At 36.8% G+C, this 21,827-nt stretch overlaps 1 protein-coding gene across 1 annotated transcript in view; it reads right to left on the minus strand.

Moving 5' to 3' along the window:
• The window catches only part of FIG4 (polyphosphoinositide phosphatase FIG4), a 362,814-nt gene that overhangs the window by 106,357 nt on the left and 234,630 nt on the right, over nucleotides 1–21,827 (minus strand). Inside the window, exon 15 of the mRNA XM_090408874.1 lies at nucleotides 10,871–11,037. Coding sequence (XP_090265000.1) covers nucleotides 10,871–11,037 — 167 coding nt within the window. The remainder of the gene's footprint in view (nucleotides 1–10,870; nucleotides 11,038–21,827) is intronic.

The raw sequence follows: 21,827 nt of genomic DNA on the forward strand, positions 1-21,827 counted from the left end.
AGACAGTAGATGGCATTGGTGTAGTTGGTGGAGATGGAGAATTGTGGAGTAGATGCCCTACCTCGATGAGTCTTGGGACTCCCTGGAGGTGTCACGTAATACTACTACTACTACTACTAATAATAATAATAACATACTCCATAACATAACAAACTTCATCTCAACATCTCGAAGGATTTAGAGCAATCCCAAAGTCAGAAGGACCGAAGATAGGAACCATCAATATAAGGAGTATTAATGGAAAAGAAATTTAACTCGCAGAAGAACTAGAAAAGTATCATGTGGACATAACTGAGACATTGGCATCATTGAGATAAAGAAGATCAATACAGGTGAAATCTTAATAAACAATAAGTATAGAATGTTATATTCATGCAATAACAATCAAGGAAAGGAAGGAATAGCAACAGCATTCAATAGCAAACATGATGATAAACTTCTTGATTGGAAGACAGTTTATATAGAGTTATGCGAGCAAACTTCAAAATCAGAAAATGGACAGTGAAACTTCTCTGCCCCTATAGGTCCCACAGAAGGTTCTCCTAAGGAAGAAGTGGAGGAATTTTTAGAACAGGCATCTGGCATAAAGAAAATGTAAAAAAGTAGTCCTTGCTAGAGATGTAAACAGCAGAGTAGGAAATGAATTTCATCAGGCATATAGGAATGTTTTGGGAAAATTTGGAGAAAAGGGCAAGGCTAACTAATAATAATTGTATCTGCTGGACTTCTATTCAGGACACATAGACTAGTCATTATTAAAACCATGTTGTAACATAAAGATGTGTACAAATTCAAAAAGAAAAGCTTCAATGACTAGGTCATTGTTCATAGTCATAGCTTCATATTGGTTCAAGACACAAGAGGATACAGATACAGAGGATTTGAAATGGGAAGCGACTATTACTACTGCTAAGCAGGATAAAAATGATTAGCAAGATTCAAGAGAACAAATTGTAAAATAGTTTTAAAAAGAATTAAAGTTGACAGCTTTTACAGATAATCTGTAGTCTAAACCAGTGATGGTGAACCTATGACAGGCATGTCAACAGTGACACAGCACAACGTTTTGACGTTGTGCTGTGTCACTGTTGGTGAACACGGCAGCGTTCACCAACAAACAAAAAATTTTGAATGCTGGAAACTTGTATCACCCTTAAAAATCTAGCAATGGCTTTACAATTTTTCCCTCTGCATATTCTTGCATGACTTTATTCTCGGCATTAAAAAACATTAAAATGGACAAAAGAAACCAATCGACTGACAGATGAAGTCAGTGCTGCTTTCTTGGGCTTGACATGCACGAAGTACCTACCTTCAATTTCAGACTTATTCATTAAGACTCAGCAACAGAAAAGTCATTAAAATCAAATCAAATGCAATGTGTTCCATTTTTTTTTTAGTTCAATTCAAAATTACTATTAAAAGTAGGGTAATTTTTAGTGCACTATTTTAAAGCACAATTATCAAGTGTGCATATCATTTTCTCTATTGTAAATCACTGTTTTTTCTTTTGTATGAAATTGTTTTTAATAACGAAACTATTTTTTCATTATTATTATTTTACATGTGTCTGAATGTTTTACTCGTATTTCATTTTTGTAATTATTTGACGTTTTAATATATAATGCATAATACCACACATTCTTGGATTGTGTGTACTTTTAAAATAAACGAATATGTAAAGAATTGCTTCTCTGTTTTTTTGGGGGGGAGGGGGGGCACACCCAAACAGAGTCAAGTTAGGCATTTTCCAAATTTTTGACACACCGAGCTTAAAAGGTTTGCTATCACTGGTCTAAACTATACAAATATTATTGAAGAAAAAATAAAACAGTTTGAAAATAAGAATCAAACCTTGGAGTCTCAGTGGCAAACTCAGAAGAAAAATTGATTGATTTAGCTTGGGAAGTATATAGTGAAGTTGTCTGTAAGAATAGAAAAATAAGAAAACCATGGTGGACACAACATGTTAAAGAAGCATTCTGGAAAAGAAAAGGGCATACCAAAAGTTCCTAGCAAATAAGTAAGCAGATGCCCTAAAAAATACAGGGAAAAATGTAAGGATGCTCAGCAATGTTGAAAAGTAACTAAAAAAAAGCCATGGGAAAACTGCAGTAAGAATATGAAACATAATTACCAGGATGGAGACAAAATGTTCTGGAGGCTATTGAAAAAGCTTTGAAATGGAGGAAATAGTACAGTAAAAAGAATCAAAGACAATAACAGTCACATGAGAGCTGAAAATAAGGGTATCCTAGATGTCTGGAGAAATAACTTTGAAAGACTGTTAAACAAAACAAGGAGTGAGAGAACAGTAACAGAAAGCTTTCAAGAGGAATTCAAACAGGGGCATTTCGGTACTTGAGGTAGAAAAAGGGCATCAAAAACCTGAAATTTGGAAAGGCAGCTAAGTGAATATCATCTTAGTAGATGATATTCAACTAGAAATACTCAAATATGGACCTTTCCTGCTGATGGAAATGACAACGTTTAAACTCAGCAGGCCGTTTCTTAATTGTCGAAAACAAAGGAGAAGCGTGCCCATAAACTTTTATGAACTTTGAATAAATTTCTTTTTGTGTTAAACCTTCTTTTACAAAGAATTTTATAATCACACGATACTCAATTTTATCCATTTCAAGGGATGCAAACAACAGTTTGCTTCAGACAGCTGTATAAAAAAACTACTTTATAGAATGACTTGTAATTTCACATGGATGCTTATGACAGATGTACCAACTTAGAAAAAAAAATCTTGCTGATAGTGTTGCCATCTATGGTCGAGGCTGAGAACTTTTCAGACCACCCTCATATATATATAAATCTTATTTTTCATAATTAAAAAACTTTACTCTTATGAAGCATACCACCTGGAGCTTTAATGGTCATACTACTCTAATACATATTAATGTACTATCAGTATATAATATGTATATACACTGCTTGGAAAGAAGTCAATGAACACCATAGTGTGAGGAACAAACAGCCATGGTGCCCACCTAAGATGTAGGACCACTTTTTTGCTGCAATGACTGCAGCAATCCTACAGGACATATTTTCCACGTTTATGATAGCAGTCAATGGAAATTTTGGACCATTCTACGTGTGTAGAGGCTTAAGTGCTGTGAGGACATCATGTTTGAGGCTTAATGGATTTTTTACAACACTCAAAAAGAATTAAAATAGAATTTAATACTTCCTATATTTCGTCCTGGTCACTGGGACATCTACAGGGATTACAAAAACAATTAATGTAACATATACACAAATAACAAACAATACTAAGCCCAACCACGTGGGTGACACTAAAGTCCTATCTAGGTAGAGCGCCCTCTAAGGGCAGTAGGAGGTGGCCTGGAATGTAAGGTTGGAACTCTGGTGATGAGTGTTTCCTAAATCTTCGGAAGCTTAATGCAACCGTATTTATTGAGATTTGGTTGGTTTTTGAGAGCTGCTGCTGCTTCTAAGAAAAGTCTCTCTTTCTTGAATTTGCTGTGGTTTAGCATGGTGGTTTTCTTTCATAATACCCTGTGGGTGGTGTCCAAAACATGGTCAACCAAGCCTGATGGCCATAGTTGTGTTTGAAGATGTAAGACTTGTGTTCCTCTAGACGGATGGATGCTGATCTGCCTGTCTGTCCAAAGTACGCCAGCTTACAGGAACAGGGTACTTTGTAAACTCCAGGCAGAGAGAGAGGAGGGAGCTGATCTTTCGTAGAACGGATAAGGGTAGCAAGTTTGCGGTGGGGCTTATATGCTGTGTATAGGTTGTACTGTTTTAGTATCTTGGCTATTTTTTCTGATGTGCCACGGATGTAGGGTATGGTGATGGCATTTTTAAAATCTTGTTGACGAGAAGGACGGGGAATGGGGGAGGAGTTGATTATTTTTTTGATACTGTGATCGCTGTAGCCATTGGAGAGGAAAGTGCTGTGTATGTGGTTAAGCTCAGTAGTGAGGGCAGATCCACTGGAACAAAGATTGTGGGCTCTCTTGGTAAGAGTTTTAATGATGCCATATTGTTGAGAGGGGTGGTGGTGGGAGAGTCTGTGAATGTATCTGCCTGTGTGTGTGGGTTTTCTGTATACAGTGAAGGTAAGTGTATCATTAGGCAGGCGTGTGACTAAGGTGTCTAGGAAGGGTAAACAATTGTTCTTTTCCTTTTCCATAGTGAATTGGATTCTTGGATGTAGACTATTGAGATGACTGAGGAAGGAGTCTAACGTGTCTGAGCCATGAGGCCAAATAGAGAACACATCATCTACATATCTTAGCCAGATAGAAGGTTTGAGTGGGTCTGAGTCTATGGCTCGTATTTCGAAATCTTCCATATAGAAATTGGCAAGGGGGTGGGTGAGAGGGGGGAACCCATGGCAGTTCCCTCTATCTGCTTGTAGATTTTGTTGTTCCAAGAGAAATACCCAGAGTTAATGGCAAAGGAAAAGAGATCTAAGATGTCAGAGGGAAAAACGTTTTCTAAGAGAGATAAGGTGTCAATTAAGGGAATATTGGTAAACAAAGAGGAGATATCAAAGCTTACCAATATGTCTGTCTTATTCAAGATTACATTTTCTGTGAGGGCTTTAAAGTGGGTCGAGTTTTTTATATAGGAAGGGGACCTTCCGGTGAGGGGGATCAGAGAGTTGCCAATTTCTATATGGAAGATTTCGAAAAACGAGCCATAGACTCAGCCCCACTCAAACCTTCTATCTGGCTAAGATATGTAGATGATGTGTTCTCTATTTGGCCTCATGGCCCAGACATGTTAGACTCCTTCCTCAGTCATCTCAATAGTCTACATCCAAGAATCCAGTTCACTATGGAAAAGGAAAAGAACAATTGTTTACCCTTCCTAGACACCTTAGTCACACGCCTGCCTAATGATACACTTACCTTCACCGTATACAGAAAACCCACACATACACAGGCAGATACATTCACAAACTCTCCCACCACCACTCCTCTCAACAATATGGCATCATTAAAACTCTTACCAAGAGAGCCCACAATCTCTGTTCCAGTGGAACTGCCCTCACTACTGAGCTTAACCACATGCACAGCACTTTCCTCTCTAATGGCTACAGCGATCACAGTATCAAAAAAATAATCAACTCCTCCCCCATTCCCCGTCCTTCTCGTCAACAAGATTTTAAAAATGCCATCACCATACCCTACATCCATGGCACATCCGAAAAAATAGCCAAGATACTAAAACAGTACAACCTACACACAGCATATAAGCCCCACCGCAAACTTGCTACCCTTATCCATTCTACGAAAGATCAGTTCCCTCCTCTCTCTCTGCCTGGAGTTTACAAAGTACCCTGTTCCTGTAAGCTGGTGTACTTTGGACAGACAGGCAGATCAGCATCCATCCGTCTAGAGGAACACAAGTCTTACATCTTCAAACACAACTATGGCCATTCAGGCTTGGCTGACCATGTTTTGGACACCACCCACAGGGTATCATGGAAGAAAACCACCATGCTCCACCACAGCAAATTCAAGAAAGAGAGACTTTTCTTAGAAGCAGCAGCAGCTCTCAAAAACCAACCAAATCTCAATAAATACGGTTGCATTAAGCTTCCGAAGATTTGGGAAACACTCATCACTAGAGTTCCAACCTTACATTCCAGGCCGCCTACTACTGCCCTCAGAGGGCGCTCTACCTAGATAGGACTTTAGTGTCACCCACGTGGTTGGGCTTAGTATTGTTTGTTATTTGTGTATATGTTACATTAATTGTTTTTGTAATTCCCGTAGATGTCCTAGTGACTAGGACAAAATATAGGAAGTATTAAATTCTATTTTAATTCATTTGGACCATTCTTTATGTAGGCATGTAATGAGGTCCTGGACTGTTGTGGGGTGGGGGATGTGGACATCCCTTGACTTCACCCAACCCAGTTCATCACACAGATGTTCAAATATGGTTCAGATCAGGGCTCTGTGGAGGCCACTCAAGTGTAGCGTTGTTCATGTTAACAAATCAGCAGCAGTCTTATAACACAGTGCATTGTCTTACTTATTGAAAGACACAATGGTCAGTTGCAGAGAAACACCACAAAGTAGGAAGAATTGCACTGTGTCTAGGAAAGTTTGGAAATTTGTGTTATAGAGGTAGAGAATGTGCTCAGTAAAGGGTGTAGCATGATTCATTGCTTTCCTAGCACACAGATTTCCAAGCTTCCACATCCCACTGTACACACTCTTTACACCACTGAAGATGATGCTGTATGTTGGTTCGGGTAATGTGGGGCATGCATATTGCAGTCCTACTATGGCATCCCATGTTGCGAGCCTCGGTTCTGAATATTTTTGTGCAGATTTGCATTTTGGTTGATATCCACATATATGACATGTGTCAGACCAATGAATAGTGTTTTTTTACATATTTTCCTTTGTAGTCACCCAGTGCAGGTTACATTCGTGGTTGACTATCTTAGTATGTGGATAGGCTTATATGTTCGTCAGACATGTCGTAATAGATTTCACGGTATGATATGAACACAGATGGATAAAAAAATAACTATTTATTAACTTAAAAGCTAATATTTTACTGGTAGTATATCCAGCATCTTCAGATGCATGCAACACAAAGTTCGCTACAAATGCAAGACAACCACAATCCGGTGTAACAGTGGGGCTAGTATAAGTAATTGCAGCACGCAACACAAGACTAAAGTCCTAATATGGCGCCATAGAGGTTACAAAAAAAAAAAAAAAATAACCTAGATGGCACCATATTAGGACTTTAGTCTTGTGTTGCACGCTGTAATTACTTATACTAGCCCCACTGTTACACCAGATTGTGGTTGTCTTGCATTTGTAACAAACTTTGTGTTGTGTACTCTGAAGATGCTGGATATAATACCAGCGAAATATTAGCTTTTAAGTTAATAAATAGTTATTTTCTTATCCATCTGTGTTCATATCATACCATGAAATCTATTACAACATATCTCAGTATGTATCACTGATTGTTGACCTGGGATCGTCAGATTTGTTAACAGTTTGCTGAATAGATCATCATCATCATCAAATTCCTGCCATGTACCTTCAAGGGGTGTACGGGATATGATAGTACTACATGAAAAAAATTACATCATTACTAACTTCTTATCTACAATTTTCCTCAAAATCAGTCTGTTAACTTGTCAAGACTCCAACATTATCAGATCTTATATTTCTGTTGTCTAAGGCACTTTGTACCGCATCAATCCACCTATATCTTGGTCTTCCTCTGGGTCGTTTTGCTGCCAACCTGGCAGAGAACACTTATTTTGCTAATCTTTCCTCGCCCATTCTGTTTAAGTGACCATATCACCTGAGATTAACTCTGCTAACGCATTCCTGGATGCTGACAATATCAAGTTCTTTCCTAATATCCTGGTTTTTTATATGATATTGCCATTGATGCTATCTGCTCACACCTATAATCTTTCTCAGTACTCTCATATCTGCAGTCTCTAGTCTTTGGTCAAGTGTTTTAATTCTGACCCAGCTCTCAGATCCATAAGTTAAAACTGGTTTGAACACAGGCTTGTATACAGATAATTTAGTGTTCCGACTAATTTCTCTCTTATTCCATATGAATTTATTCAGTTGACTTCCTACCATACCAGCTTTGTTGATTCTGTTGTCTAATTTCCATATTTAATTTACCATTTTCAGTAAAAATCGTGCCTAAGTAGCTGAAATGTTTTACTTGTTTCACACGTTCCCCGTTCACAACACAATTGACATTTTCAACAATTCTACCTATTTTCATTGTCTTTGTCTTTTTAATGCTGACCTTCATACCATATCTATTACAACAGTTATTCAATTTAGTCAGGAACTCTTGCAACCTTGTAGCAGATTTATTTAGAAGTATAACATCATCCGCATAAAGCAAACAGCTGACATTAACATCTCCAATTTTGATATCATGTTTAATACCACTTTCCTTCATAATATGATCCATATAGATAATGAATAACAGAGGGGATAATGTACATCCTTTTCTCACACCAGATTTAACATTAAACCATCTTCCTGTACTTCCTTCAATTCTAACTGCTGACTTACAACTCAAAGACTAAGTATTGCTTGATATAATGCCCCACTGACACCATATAACTGCAGCATAGTGAATAGCTTCTCTCTCTTGGCCTTGTCATATGCCTTTTCCAAACCAACAAAACTTAAATACAGATCTTTGTTATATTCCCATGCTTTCTCAACTATTTGTCGTAAAGTGTAGATCTGATCCTGACAGCCTCTATTTGGCCTGAATCCAGCTTGTTCTTCACCAAGCTTTTCTTCTACAATTCTTCTCAACCGTTTCTCAAGTATACTTGCATAGATCTTGCCAGGAACACTCAGTAGGGAAATACCTCTGTAATTCTCACATTCAGTTTTATTTTCCTTTTTATATATTGATACTATGAGAGCTCTACTCCAATCATCAGGAATTCGTCTCTCTGTCCAGGCTTTTTGAACTATGCAGTGCAGCCACTGTAAGACTCTTATACCACCATAATTAGAAGAAACACACGTATAAACCACAATGAAAATTATTTAATTGTAAATATTTCATCCTAAGTATCTTAGGACATCATCAGTACAGTATTTAAACAAAAATTAGGAATAACATACAATAGAATCTCATTAAAAAAATTATACCACCATACTTCAGCATTTCTGGTCGAATATCATCTACTCCTGCTGCCTTTCCACATTTCAAGCCTTTGATAGCTTTTTCCACTTCAAGTATGGATATGTATTCCTGACTGCATGCCTAGTCAGTGTTTTTTACCACTGTGCTAACATCACTGCTTGTTTCATTTAGCAGTTTTTTCAAAGTAATTACTCCATACTTCAAGGATATCTTTTTCTCCTGTTTTCATGTTACCTTTATCATCTCTAACTCCTTTTACAGCACTCTTTCCTCCATTCCTAAGCTTCTTCAACAACCTCCAGAATATTTTGCCACCTTCTTGATATTTATTTTCTATATTCTTGCCAAAGTCCTCCCATTACTTTTGTTTAGCTAGTTTTACACAGTGTTTAGCATTGTTACATTTGTCTCTATATTCTCTAAGAGCACAAGCTGACTTATTTGACAGGAATGTTTGATATGCTTTCTTCTTTTCCTTCACTGCCTCTTTAACTTCCTGTGTCCACCAGGGAGTTCTGATTTTTTTATCCTTGCAAACAACCTCACCACATTCCTCTCTCTGGCAGAATCAATCAATGTTTTCTTCAGAGTTTGCCACTGAATCTCCAAGGTTTGATTCCTGTTCTCAAACTCTTTCATTTTTTCTTAAACGATCTTTGTGTATTTTAGTCTACAGTTCACATCTGAGAGCTGCTCAACTTTTATTCGCTTTAAAACTTTCTTACATGTCATTCTTTTCAATATGAAATTCAATTTTATCCTGCTCAAGACTAAATAGTGATCACTTCCAATTTCAAATCCTCTGCACACTCTGGTGTCCTGCACCAGTGAAAACATCACTATCAACAATAACATACTCAATGAGACTTTTTTTATTCCTAGCCTCTTCTCTCTATGTGAATTTGTGCACATTTTTATGTTGGAACATGGTGTTAGTAATAACCAGTCCATGTCCTGAGCAGAAATCCAACAGATATTTGCTATTATTATTAGCTTTGCTCTTTTCTCCAAATTTTCCCAAAACATTTTTGTATGTCTCACAATCATTTCCTACTCTGCTATTTAGATCCCCAACAAGGAACAACTTTTCCTTTTTCATTGTGTCAGTTGCTTTTTCTAAAGCCTCAAAAAATTCCTCCACTTCTACCTTAGCAGAACCTTCTGTGGGACCATAGGCACAAATAAGTCTCATTGTCCAGTTCCCCATTCTCATATTTGCCCACATTACTCTATTTGAGACTGACCGCCATTCAAGAAGATTAGCTTCGTATTTTGTGTTGAATACTATGGCCACTCCTTCTTTTCCTTGATTGTCATTGCCTGAATATAACATTTTGTATTTATTGCTAGAAAGATCTCACCAGTTTTTGTCTTTTTTGTTTCAATCACCCCTATTATGTCGATCTGGTACTTATCTAATTCCTCAGCTAGCTCCATTTCTTTGCCAGTCAGGCTTCTTACGTTGATAGTACCGATCTTTAACTCTGGTGATGTTGAGTTGGGGTTTGTTTTCAGATTTGTTCTAGTAGCTGACTTTTCGCTGTTCGCCCTGGTTCCCTGGCGAAAACAACGGGGGCCTTGTTTAACCGGGCGACGCCCCAGCCGGCATGAAATTCTGTTATGTTGTACCATCATTTTTTATTTTGGTTTAACCAATAAGAATACAATTTGGTCGGCTAAATCCCAAATTGCCAGCCCATCCTCGTCCGTTCAGTATCCAAGCAGATACCAAACAGGGTGCACCACGAGAAGGTGAGGATTGGACATTAGGCCAAAAGCCCTGGTCGATTCTCCGCATTCCTTTAAAGGCCATGTGGAGGTCTGCTCTCAGTTATACAGCTTTGACCCTTAGCAGCTGAATAGATAAGCCTGAAATATGGCATCCTATCGTCACACCTCTTTCAAACTCTGTCAGTTCCCTTCTCACAGCTATTTCACACCTGAACACAGTTGCATTGACTTGGGAGCATCATATTTCTCCAATTTATACTAGCAACAAACACATGATTTGGTACATGGAATGATGCACCTTGCCCATAGGGGGGGGGGTCAACTTTTTCAAAGCAGTGCATGTACCTGTATATCTTTGTGTTTCAATTTTCTAGCTAGAGCAAATAAACATATTCATCTGCCATTCAGTGACTTGCTCACTTAGCAGTGTGCATGTCTATATAATTATGTCAAGAATTAAAATAATATAATAACTTACCTGAAAATGTGTTGCTGTAATAACGTGAAACAGTTTGCACAATATCTCTAGAGTGAGAAGACAAGGGAGCAATTTTACGATATGTTTTTATGCGATGAACTAGTTGAGAACCACCATACTGGAGAGCAAGAGTGTCACCATGATCTTCATATAGCTCTTCTAGCATTCTAAATTGAAGAGGAAGGAAAATATAATATACACATAATGTTGAATTAAATCTTCAACATACAGGAAATACTGTCTTGAGATAGTAACTAAGCTACACTGACCAGAGATCTAAATAGCTGATGGAAATAAATATCAGGTGAATATTTTTGAGCATGGCACATTTTAGTAAAGTCTGGTCTGTCTAAAGCAACAAACCTACATGTTCATGTTGGTTTAATGCATATTCCAACCAATATGCATTTAACTAAGAGTGAACTAATATGGGCAGGGATTGTTGGGTCCACAATTCCCAAAGCAAAAGCCAAGACTCTTTAGTACTTGACACTAAGTGGAAGTGAATTTCTTTCCATGATATAACACTGCTACTTTACTGCCTGGGAGCTTTACATTGCAAAACAGTATTTGAAATTCAAAGTTATAGCTTACATTTTACTCATTTTTTTCAAGCATGTAATATTTTCAGAGTTGTATTAGATGTTATGAAGAGATCCAGCATTTCTTCTTATCAGGAGTAGAGCTTTAAAACAATAATTCCACAGGCTGACTACTAGATAATATAATGGACCAAATCCTAAGGTATCAACAGTAGAGTTTATTATTATTATTACGTGATACCTCCAGGGATTCCAAAGACTTATTGAGGGAGGGCACCTACATTTTAAAGCAGTTACCTACGTTTTTTAAAGCAGTAATTCCACAAGCTGCCTAGATAACATAATGGACCAAATCCAAAGTTAGCTGATGATTAATCTTACTACCACTATTTTTCCAGGTATATCTTAGGGAGTAGCATGTGGGAGTCAAATTTGTTAACCAGTACTGAATATTTCATATCTCTCCCAATGTCAACTTATATTAACCAACTGTGCAACAATATAAAGTAAACACCAGTCTGGTTGGTTGGCAGAGTGGATAGCACTGCCATTCTCTAGCCATGAGTTCGAGTTCCATTGTGGCACACAATTGTGAATGTGTTGGTAGATGATTTCATTACTAAGTATGAGAATATCACTCTACTTACTGAAAGCCTGAAGTAAAAGTTCAATTATTTGACTCAGGAAGAGGATTTACAGATTATCTAATCCTTGCTCACCTGGGTAGGGACTAATCTGTTCTATGTTTACAATTCTTTGTGGGACTAACATAAAAAAAGGAGGAACAGGATATATATGTGGGGGGGGATGCAAACCTCCCAAAATATCTGAAACTCCATTTTACAAATAAATGTGCTCTTATATGAAACCTCAATGATATCCATTTGCAGTATATGCAAAAAATAATACTTTTCCTAAAAGAAATAATTATCAGCTTCAATTATTATTAATCTATTTTTTCCAATAATACAGCCAAAGCAACTAAGGTTGGTGGTATATGTGTTTGATGGTATACAAGGACAGTATATTATGTTTGTTAACTGTGCGTTTTCCAGCTAATTTGTTTTGCTGGATGAAAAATCCAAAAATTCTGCCACCTTCATATATTATCATCACAAAGATGCATCTGCATATATCTTCATTATATCCTGTGTCAAAGACTGCAAAGCTTAGAATCTCTTCTATTAGATCTTTCTGACTAAAAATCATATTTCCTCTTTCAATCAAATTTGTTTGTTGTAATCCTAATGCTACAAATCTGTCTGAACTTTTTTGATATCTGTTTTTTAAATCTTGATTTTCATGAGTCTGAATTGTGAAATCGATGTCCTCAGTGATTTAATGTTCAGCTGGCTTCCCATTTCCCAACTATAATGATGCAGTATCATACTGGCTGAATCCATGGTATTATTACATGAAAGAATCGAATTTATTGTATTACTTTTCACATCTACTTTCTATCATCATAAATGGTGTTTATAAAAACATTAATATGATGACAGGAAGGAGAAAGATGCTAAGGACTGGAGCAATCAAGAATGAAAGAGGTGAAATTCTGATAGAAAAAGAGAAGATATTACAGAGATGGGAAGAATATGTAAGTAAACTTTATGAAGACAGGGAAAGAGGAGAAAATCAAAGGAAAGAACATAGTGAACAGAGACTGTGCATCATGAGGGAGGAATTGAATCTAGCAATTCAAAAGATGAAAGAAGGAAAATCGCCTGGAATAGATGGTATACAGATAGAACTTATAAGGAATATAGGTGAAAAAGGTATGGAAGTGTTATGGCAAATTATTAACAGAATTTATAAAGGACAAGAATTACCAGAGGAGTTTAGAAGATCAATTTTTATCCCCATTCCAAAAAAAGATGGGGGTTTTAGACTGTAACAATTTTAGAATGATGTCTTATAACTCACACAGCAAAAATTGTGGTGCAAATAATTATAGAGAGAATTAGGAATAAAATAGAAAAAGAAATGAATGAGGAACAGTTTGGATTCAGAACTAACAGAGGAACTAGAGAGGCTATAACTTGTCTAAGAATTATTGGGGAGAAAACACTAAACCATGGTGGAAAGTTGTTTTTGGGATTTCTAGATTTTGAAAAGGCATTTGATACAGTGAAACATGAAAGGCTTTTTGACATTCTAGAAAATACTGATATTGACTCTTATGACTTGGAAATTTTAAAGAGATTATATTGGTCACAAATAGTGTCAGTATGTGTAAATGGAGAGGAAACAGGAGAATTCCCGGTGGAGAGAGGAGTCAGACAAGGATGCAAGTTATCACCATTATTGTTTAACTTTTATAGTGAACAAATGTTTAGAGAGGCACTTGAAGATGTAGAAGAAGAAGGAATAAAAATAAACGGAAGAATCATTAATAACTTACGATATGCGGATGATGTAGTAGTGATGGCAGAAAGTGAAAATGGGTTACAACAAATTATTCAAAGAATTGAAAACTCTTGTAAAGAGTATGGACTAAGAATTAACACAAAAAAGACCAAGATAATGATAATGGGTAGAAAAATAGGAGATAATGTAAAAATAAGATGTGGAGGAAAGATTTTAGAAGAAGTGGAAAGATTTCAATATTTAGGTAGCTGGATCTCAGAGAAAGGAACTTCAGAGTTGGACATTAGAAATAGAATAGGCAAAGCTAAATCGGCATTTATGGAAATGAAGAGAATTTTAATAAACAAGAACACTAAAATAGGCATTAGAATTGGAATAGTTAAAAGCAACAGTTTGGAGTATTGCAAGTTATGGAAGTGAGTCATGGATACTCAGAAAGAGAGATATGGAAAGAATTAATGCATTGGAAATGTGGTGTTATAGAAAGATGGAAAAGATTAGCTATACAAAAAGAATATCAAATCAAGAAGTTTTAAGACGAGTTGGGATGGAAAGAACACTGCTAGAGAATATTATGCAAAGAAAGACCAGATTTGCAGGACATCTTCTGAGAGGTTCTTCAGAACACCTGACAAAGACTATACTACAAGGGAAAGTTGAGGGGAAGAGAAGACGTGGAAGACCAACTAGAGAGTGGTTTAATGACATCGTGGAATGGACTGGTTTAAGAATGATGGAAGTGACAGACAGAGAGAAACGGAGAAGAGCTGCTCATCTGCTGCAACCCTCTTGCTAGAGGATGCTACCGGATGACGACGACTTTTCACATAATATGGTTTGCTTCTTCAGGAATAACTGAAAGGGTATAACACAAGAACAGTTACATGCAAACTATATACTACAGAGGAAACTACATCTTGCCTCTGTAGTGCAATTGGAAGAATGGAAGAACAGCAGAACATTGCGCCCTTTGATTGGAAAAGACCTGGGTTCGATTCTCGTCTTGATGAAGGGAATCCTTATATGGGCTTTTTCAACTGAAGTGAGTTAGCTGATCTCATATGGAGGTAGCAGGGTTTTTTTCTCCCAGAAACTGTCATAGTACGAGAATTAAGTAGTAGTGGAGAGGGTGAGATGTATTTAGTGAAGTAAAGTAGAGTGCCCTTCCACAATGAGTCCTTGGACTCCTGGAGGTGTCACATAATAATAATAAAGCAAAAAAGATATTAACAGAATAACATTAAATCACAATAACGGATGTGTGTTCTGTATCACGTTTGTTTCACTGTTGAGTTAGTTTATATGCATCATACAGTTAAATGAATTTTAGATGTTTTATATGTATGTGTGAGAAGATGTTGCAGATCTTAATGTGGAGAGGTTAAATAAGAGAGCTGAGCAAGTGTGACATGCTGATGGTCTATGACACTTGCTTGAATCAGAGCAGGGAATATGGCACAGTAAGTGAAATGGAAGATTGCAAGGAAGAGTGTGCAACTGTTAAGCAAGCATGCAAAACTGATGGTGAAGAAAAGAGCAGACTGATGGCAAAGAAAAGAGTGTGAGTGATCAGAAAGCACATGAGACTAACAGTTAAAATCAGAGTGCAATTAATAGCAAGATAAACAAGTAGGGGGATGATTGTGAAAAACTCTATGTGGCACAGTGATATAGCAAGAATGAATGATAGCAAAAACGTAATGCAAAATATGAAATCAGAGTTGATGAAGATCAGGCAAGAGATGGAGCATATACAGAATGAAGAGAACCATAGACGTGTATGGAAGAATGAGGAAGACTGGAATGAATGATGGCCTCATTAATGAATGAATGAATGAGTTGAAAGTAGTGTCGAATTGGGATTCAATTATTAGAAGTATAGTGAACAAGAGGATAGACAAGGTTTGTTTGCTTTGTGGGAGATAGAAAGAGTAACATGATTGAGGCACTGGATATGAGGAGCATGCAAGAAAAAAAGTTGGCAGTGGTAACTAGAATGAATGAGTTTGCTGGAAACAAGAGAATATAAGAATGGATATCAGGAGAACAAAAGATAACAGTGTGGTAGGAAAGGGAGTCGGTTTGTTTTGACAGGTATGATAGTGATGAGCTGTATCAAAAAGCAAAGATCATGAATGGTATGTTAGCAGAAATGTATGAAGAGAAAGGAGTGTAGTTTGTGATGAGTCTGAGAAACGAATGGAAGTGTATAAAAGTGATGGGTTGCATTTAAATGGTTTTGGTGGGAGTCATCCGGAGAAGCTGCTGCTGGAAGGTACAGTAAAGACTGCAGAGAATGGATATGAGCAAGTAAGAAGCAATGCAGAAGAGCAGAAAAATAAAGAAGGAGGACTGAAGCAATGAATGCTTATGAATGAATGGAAAGTGAGTAACATGGCTATAATAAATTTAGTTTACTGAAGAGAATGAGAGAGCTAGAATGCAAGACAGACAGAGAAACGGAGTTCACAGTGGAGAGGTAGGGAACACAGATGAGAAAGATTGATACTAGAAGAGGAACTGTTAATTTTAAGGAAAGAACAACATATATTATTATATTAACTAAATAACTTTAATTAATACTTCCAATATTTTGGTAATGTTACGTTACCATCTTCAGGGAACATAAAAATTAATGAAATGTGCATGCAGGCACTAACACTGAGCAAAAATAGCTGAAGAAACAACTGAAGTCAGTCCTAGAGTCCTAAAGGATGCCACCTAGTGGACCAAATTGGGTATTAATCTTGGCTGTTTGGGCTGATGTTCTAAGAATGCAAGCCTCCCATATTTGGGGTAGTCTCATGCTTTCAAATTTATTGAGGTTTGGGGAGTTTTTTAAGGCTGAGACTGATTCTAAGAATAATCTCTTATATTTAAACTTGCTGTGGTGTAATAAAGAAGCTTTCTTCCAACGTATTTTATGGCAGGTGTTCAAGGCATGATCAGCAAGTCCTGAGTAGCTATAATGGTGGAAACAGATATAATTCTTATGTTCAGATATCCTGATATTAGCAGTCCTGCCAATTTGGCCATAGTAAGACAGTTTACAACTACAAGGGACCTAGTAAACTCCAGGTAGGTCTAGAGCATAGGTTCCCAAAGTGGGCGGTACCGCCCCTCCAGTGGGCGCTGAAGCCTTCTAGGGGGCATTCAGGCGGTCTAGGGGTCGGTGGCTCTTTATAGAAGAAAATAATATATATTTAAAAATTAATTATTTTCATGATTTCGTGAAAATCATTTAGATTTTATTAGATAATATATTAGATAATCATTTAAAATTTAAATATTGCATTTTAATTCATCTTATGCCCGTCTTACACGATCAATTTTTTTTATCAATTTTCTATTTCAATTATTTAATCATGTGAAAATTTACCATGTCAGATAGAAATAGATGTCAATTTTCTATGTCAATGAGAAAATAGAGCATGTATATATGTGTATAATAGGTTATGTTTACAGTAGCAAATATATTCATTATATTTCATTTCAAAATATATATATAAAATATATAAAACCACTTTTCTAATTGATTTGTACAAAAATAAACCCAATTTTATATAATTTGATATTACAAGTAAAAATAATAATGGCAAGAAAGAAATAAAATCGTAAATTTTAGTTAGCACTACTAACTTATATTGCTAACTAGAGGGAAAAACAAAGCAAATATTATTCGAAACTTATTATACTGTTTTCTGTCGTTATGTTTTGTAGGCTTGTTGTTTATATCTTGTGTAAATTATTTTATTTATTAATTATTATTTATAAATATTCGGACAATGTTGTGGTCGGACGAACAATATGCGCTTGCGTGCAAAATAAAAAATTGAACATGTCATACAGGATATTTTAACTTCTATTTTTTATATACTTCAAAAATTTATTCATTTTTTGCTATTGTAAAAATGGGGGGCATTACAAAATTTATATCTTGCAAAGTGGGCGGTGGCCCGAAAAAGTTTGGCAACCTATGGTCTAGAGGAAGTGGCTGGTCATTGGGAGAGAGGATAAGAGATGCCAATTTTTGATATAGTTTGTAACAAGTTGTCAAGTCATATTTTTTTAAGATTTTTGTTAACTTTTCAGAAGTACCACGAATATAAGGAACAGTGACAGATTTAGAGTAGTCCTTGTTGTGGAGGGGAGTTGGGGTTAACTGGTTTTAATATTTTTTGGATTTTATGGGGGTTGTATCCATTGGCTACAAAGGTGTTAAGAATATGAATAAGTTCAGTAGTAAGGGCATCGTTATCTGAACTGATTAATTTTGCCCTGTTATATAGGGTTTTTATAATCCCATATTGGTGGGAGGGGGGATGTTGTGAACGCTGGTGAATGTATCTACCTGTCTATGTAGGTTTTCTGTAAACTGAGAAAGCCAGGGATCCATTATGCTGGCGTGTAATCAGATTATCTAGGAAAGCGAGATTGTTATTGTTTTCTTTTTCTAAGGTAAACTGGATCCTGGGGTGTTGATTGTTTAGGTGTGAAAGGAAGTTTTCGAGTGTGTCTAGGCCATGTGGCCAAATAGCAAACACATCATCTACATAGCGTAGCCAAACAATAGGTTTAAGTGGGGCCGAGTTTAAGGCTTTTTCTTCGAAGGCCTCCATAAAGAAGTTTGCCAGAGGTGGGGAGAGTGGAGAACCCATGGCAGTCCCCTCTATTTGTTTGTAGAATTTTCCTTGCCAAATGAAATAGCCTGAGTTCATGGTGAACTGAAATAGGGCTGAGATATCAGGAGGAAATTTGGCTTGGATGAGGTCCAAAGTATCTTTGAGTGGAACATTGGTGAATAAGGAGGAGACATCAAAACTGACCATTGTGTCAGTGTGTTGGAGTGAGAGGTTTTCTATACTGGGTTTAAAGTGGGCTGAATTTTTAATGTGTGAAGGTGTGTTGTTGCCAGTTATTGTGTGAGCACTTTGGCTCAATGTTTGGCTAGTTTGTATGTGGGGAATTGATGCCATCCACAATGGGACGTAATGGCATTCTGTGTATGGATTTTTGGAAGTCCATATATTCTAGGGGGGGGGGGTCTAGAGTTAAAAGGTTTTAGTTTATTAGTAATTTCCACAAGCCAAGAAGTAACCTTCTTAAGGAGCCTATAGACTGTTTTGATTTGGGAGCTGGTAGGATTATATTCTACAGGGAGGTAAGTAAACCTATCTAATAGCAAGGAGGAAAGCTTACCTGTGTAGTCAGTTTTGTTTAGAACTACAGTGGCATTTCCCTTATCTGATTTAGTAATAATTATTTTACTGTTATTTTTTAATTCCTGTAGAGCTTTGAATTCTTCTTTAGAAAGATTGCATTTTGGAGGCTTAGCTTTAGTGAGAACACTGGCTGCATCTAGTCTGATATTGTTTGCGGTTGCGGATATTACATTCTAATTGAATCATTATTTCTTCAGAAGGGATTTTTTTCGGTATTATAGCAAAGTTGTAGCCTAGGGAGAGAGCGCTGATAGTTTCAGGCTTCAAGGTTAGGGATGACAGGTTTACTACTGTGTTGAGAGGCCGTTGAGGTTTGCTAGTTGAGTTCTTTTTCTAACTTTTTTTTTTTTTTTTTTTTTTGATGTGCAGATAACGTACTTTTTGGAATTCCTTATTTGCTGAATAATTAGAGATGTCGGAGAGGATCATCCAAAGATCATTTAGCGTGCGGTAAGCTCTTCGTCTAGCATACAAATAGCCTCATTAGTGTTGGCCAAGAGAAAGCGAGGCTAGTACGTCTATACATGCAGAGAGCTTTAGGAGAAGTGAATCGGTGTTTCAATTTTGCACAATTAGGGATCACATTATTATTTCAGCAGCATTTTAGAAAGGCTAATCGATTCAGTTGTCTAGTGATCTTCAGTTTTAATTTGCCGTATTGACGAACCTTGCGTGCGAAGGAATCTCCATGGATTATACTTATTCTTGTAGATAAGCTTATACGTCGGTGATACATAACTGTTAATTTTAAGGAAAGAACAACGAATATTAATATATTAACTAAATAACTTTAATTAATACTTCCAATATTTCGGTAATGTTACGTTACCATCTTCAGGGAACATAAAAATTAATGAAATGTGCACGCGGGCACTAACACTGAGCAAAAATGGCTGAAGAAATGGCCAAACAGGCAGTATGCTAATATCAGGATATCTGAACATAAGAATTATATCCGTTTCCACTGTCATAGCCACTCAGGACTTGCTGACCATGCCTTGGATACCTGCGATAAAATATGTTGGAAGAAAGCTTCTTTACTACGCCACAGCAAGTTTAAATATGAGAGATTATTCTTAGAATCAGTCTCAGCCTTAAAAACTCTCCAAACCTCAATAAATTTGGATGCATGAGACTACCCCAAATATGGGAGGCTTGCATTCTTAGAACATCAGCCCAAACAGCTAAGATTAATACCCAATTTGGTCCACTAGGTGGCACCCTTTAGGACTCTAGGAATGACTTCAGTTGTTTTCTTCAGTGTTAGTGGCTGCATGCACATTTCATTAATTTTTATGTTCAGTGAAGATGATAATGTAACATTACCAAAATATCATCATCAAATTCCTGACATGTACCCTCAAGGGGTGTACAGAATATGATAGCACTACATGAAAAATTTACATCATTACTAACTTCCTATCTACAATTTTCCTCCAAATCAGTCTGTTACTTGTCAAGACTCCAATATTATCAGATCTTATATTTCTATCATCTAAGGCACATTGTACCGTATCAATCCACCCATATCTTGGTCTTCCTCTGGGTCATTTTCCTGCCACCCTGGCAGAGAACACTTGTTTTCTTTCCAAATATCCTCGTTTTTAATATGATATTGCGATTGATGCCATCTGTTCATGCCTCTAATCTTTCTCAGTACTCTCATATCTGCGGTCTCTAGTCTTTGGTCATGTGTTTTACTTCTGACCCAGCTCTCAGATCCATAAGTTAAAACTGGTTTGAACACTGTCTTGTATACAGCTAATTTAGTGTTCTGACTAATTTCTCTCTTATTCCATATACATTTATTCAGTTGACTTTCTACCATACCAGCTTTATTGATTCTGTTGTCTATTTCCATATTTAATTTACCATCTTCACTAAAAATCGTGCCTAAGTACCTGAAATGTTTTACTTATTCCACAGGTTCTCTGTTCACAACAATTGACATTTTCAACAATTCTACCTATTTTCATTGTCTTTGTCTTTTTAATGCTGACCTTCATACCATATCTATTACAACAGTTATTCAATTCAGTCAGGAACTCTTGCAACCTTGTAGCGGATTTATTTAGAAGTATAACATCATCCGCATAAAGCAAAGAGCTGACATTAACATCTCCAATTCTGATATCATGTTTAATACCACTTTCCCTCATAATGTGATCCATATAGATAATGAATAACAGAGAAGATAATGTACATCCTTGTCTCACACCAGATTTAACATTAAACCATCTTCCTGTACTTCAATTCTAACTGCTGACTTACAACTCAAATCAGACTAAGTATTGCTTGATATAATGCCCCATTGACACAACATAACTGTAGAGTTTTATGTTGGAGGTTTAATGGATTTTTTACAACACTCAGAAAGAATTAAATTAGAATTTAATACTCCTATATTTCGTCCTAGTCACTAGGACATCTACGGGGATTACAAAAACAATTAATGTAACATGCACACAAAAACTTACAATACTATGCCCAACCACATGGGTGACACTAAAGTCCTATCTAGGTGGAGCGCCCTCTAACGGCGGTAGTAGGTGGCCTGGAATGTATGGTGGGACCTCTGGTGATGAGTGTTTCCCAAATCTTCGGAAGCTTAATGCAACCGTATTTGTTAAGATTTGGTTGGTTTCTGAGAGCTACTGCTGCTTCTAAGAAAAGTCTCTCTTTCTTGAATTTGCTGTGGTTTAGCATGGTGGTTTTCTTCCATGATACTCTGTGGGTAGTGTCCAAAACATGGTCAGCCAAGCCTGAATGGCCATAGTTGTGTTTAACGATGTACGACTTGTGTTCCTCCAGGCGGATGGATGCTGA

This window comes from Typopeltis vanoorti, chromosome 19 (genome assembly GCF_054136105.1).
Source record: "Typopeltis vanoorti isolate ZY-2024b chromosome 19, IOZ_Tvanoo_1.0, whole genome shotgun sequence".
Lineage (NCBI taxonomy): Eukaryota > Metazoa > Arthropoda > Arachnida > Uropygi > Thelyphonidae > Typopeltis > Typopeltis vanoorti.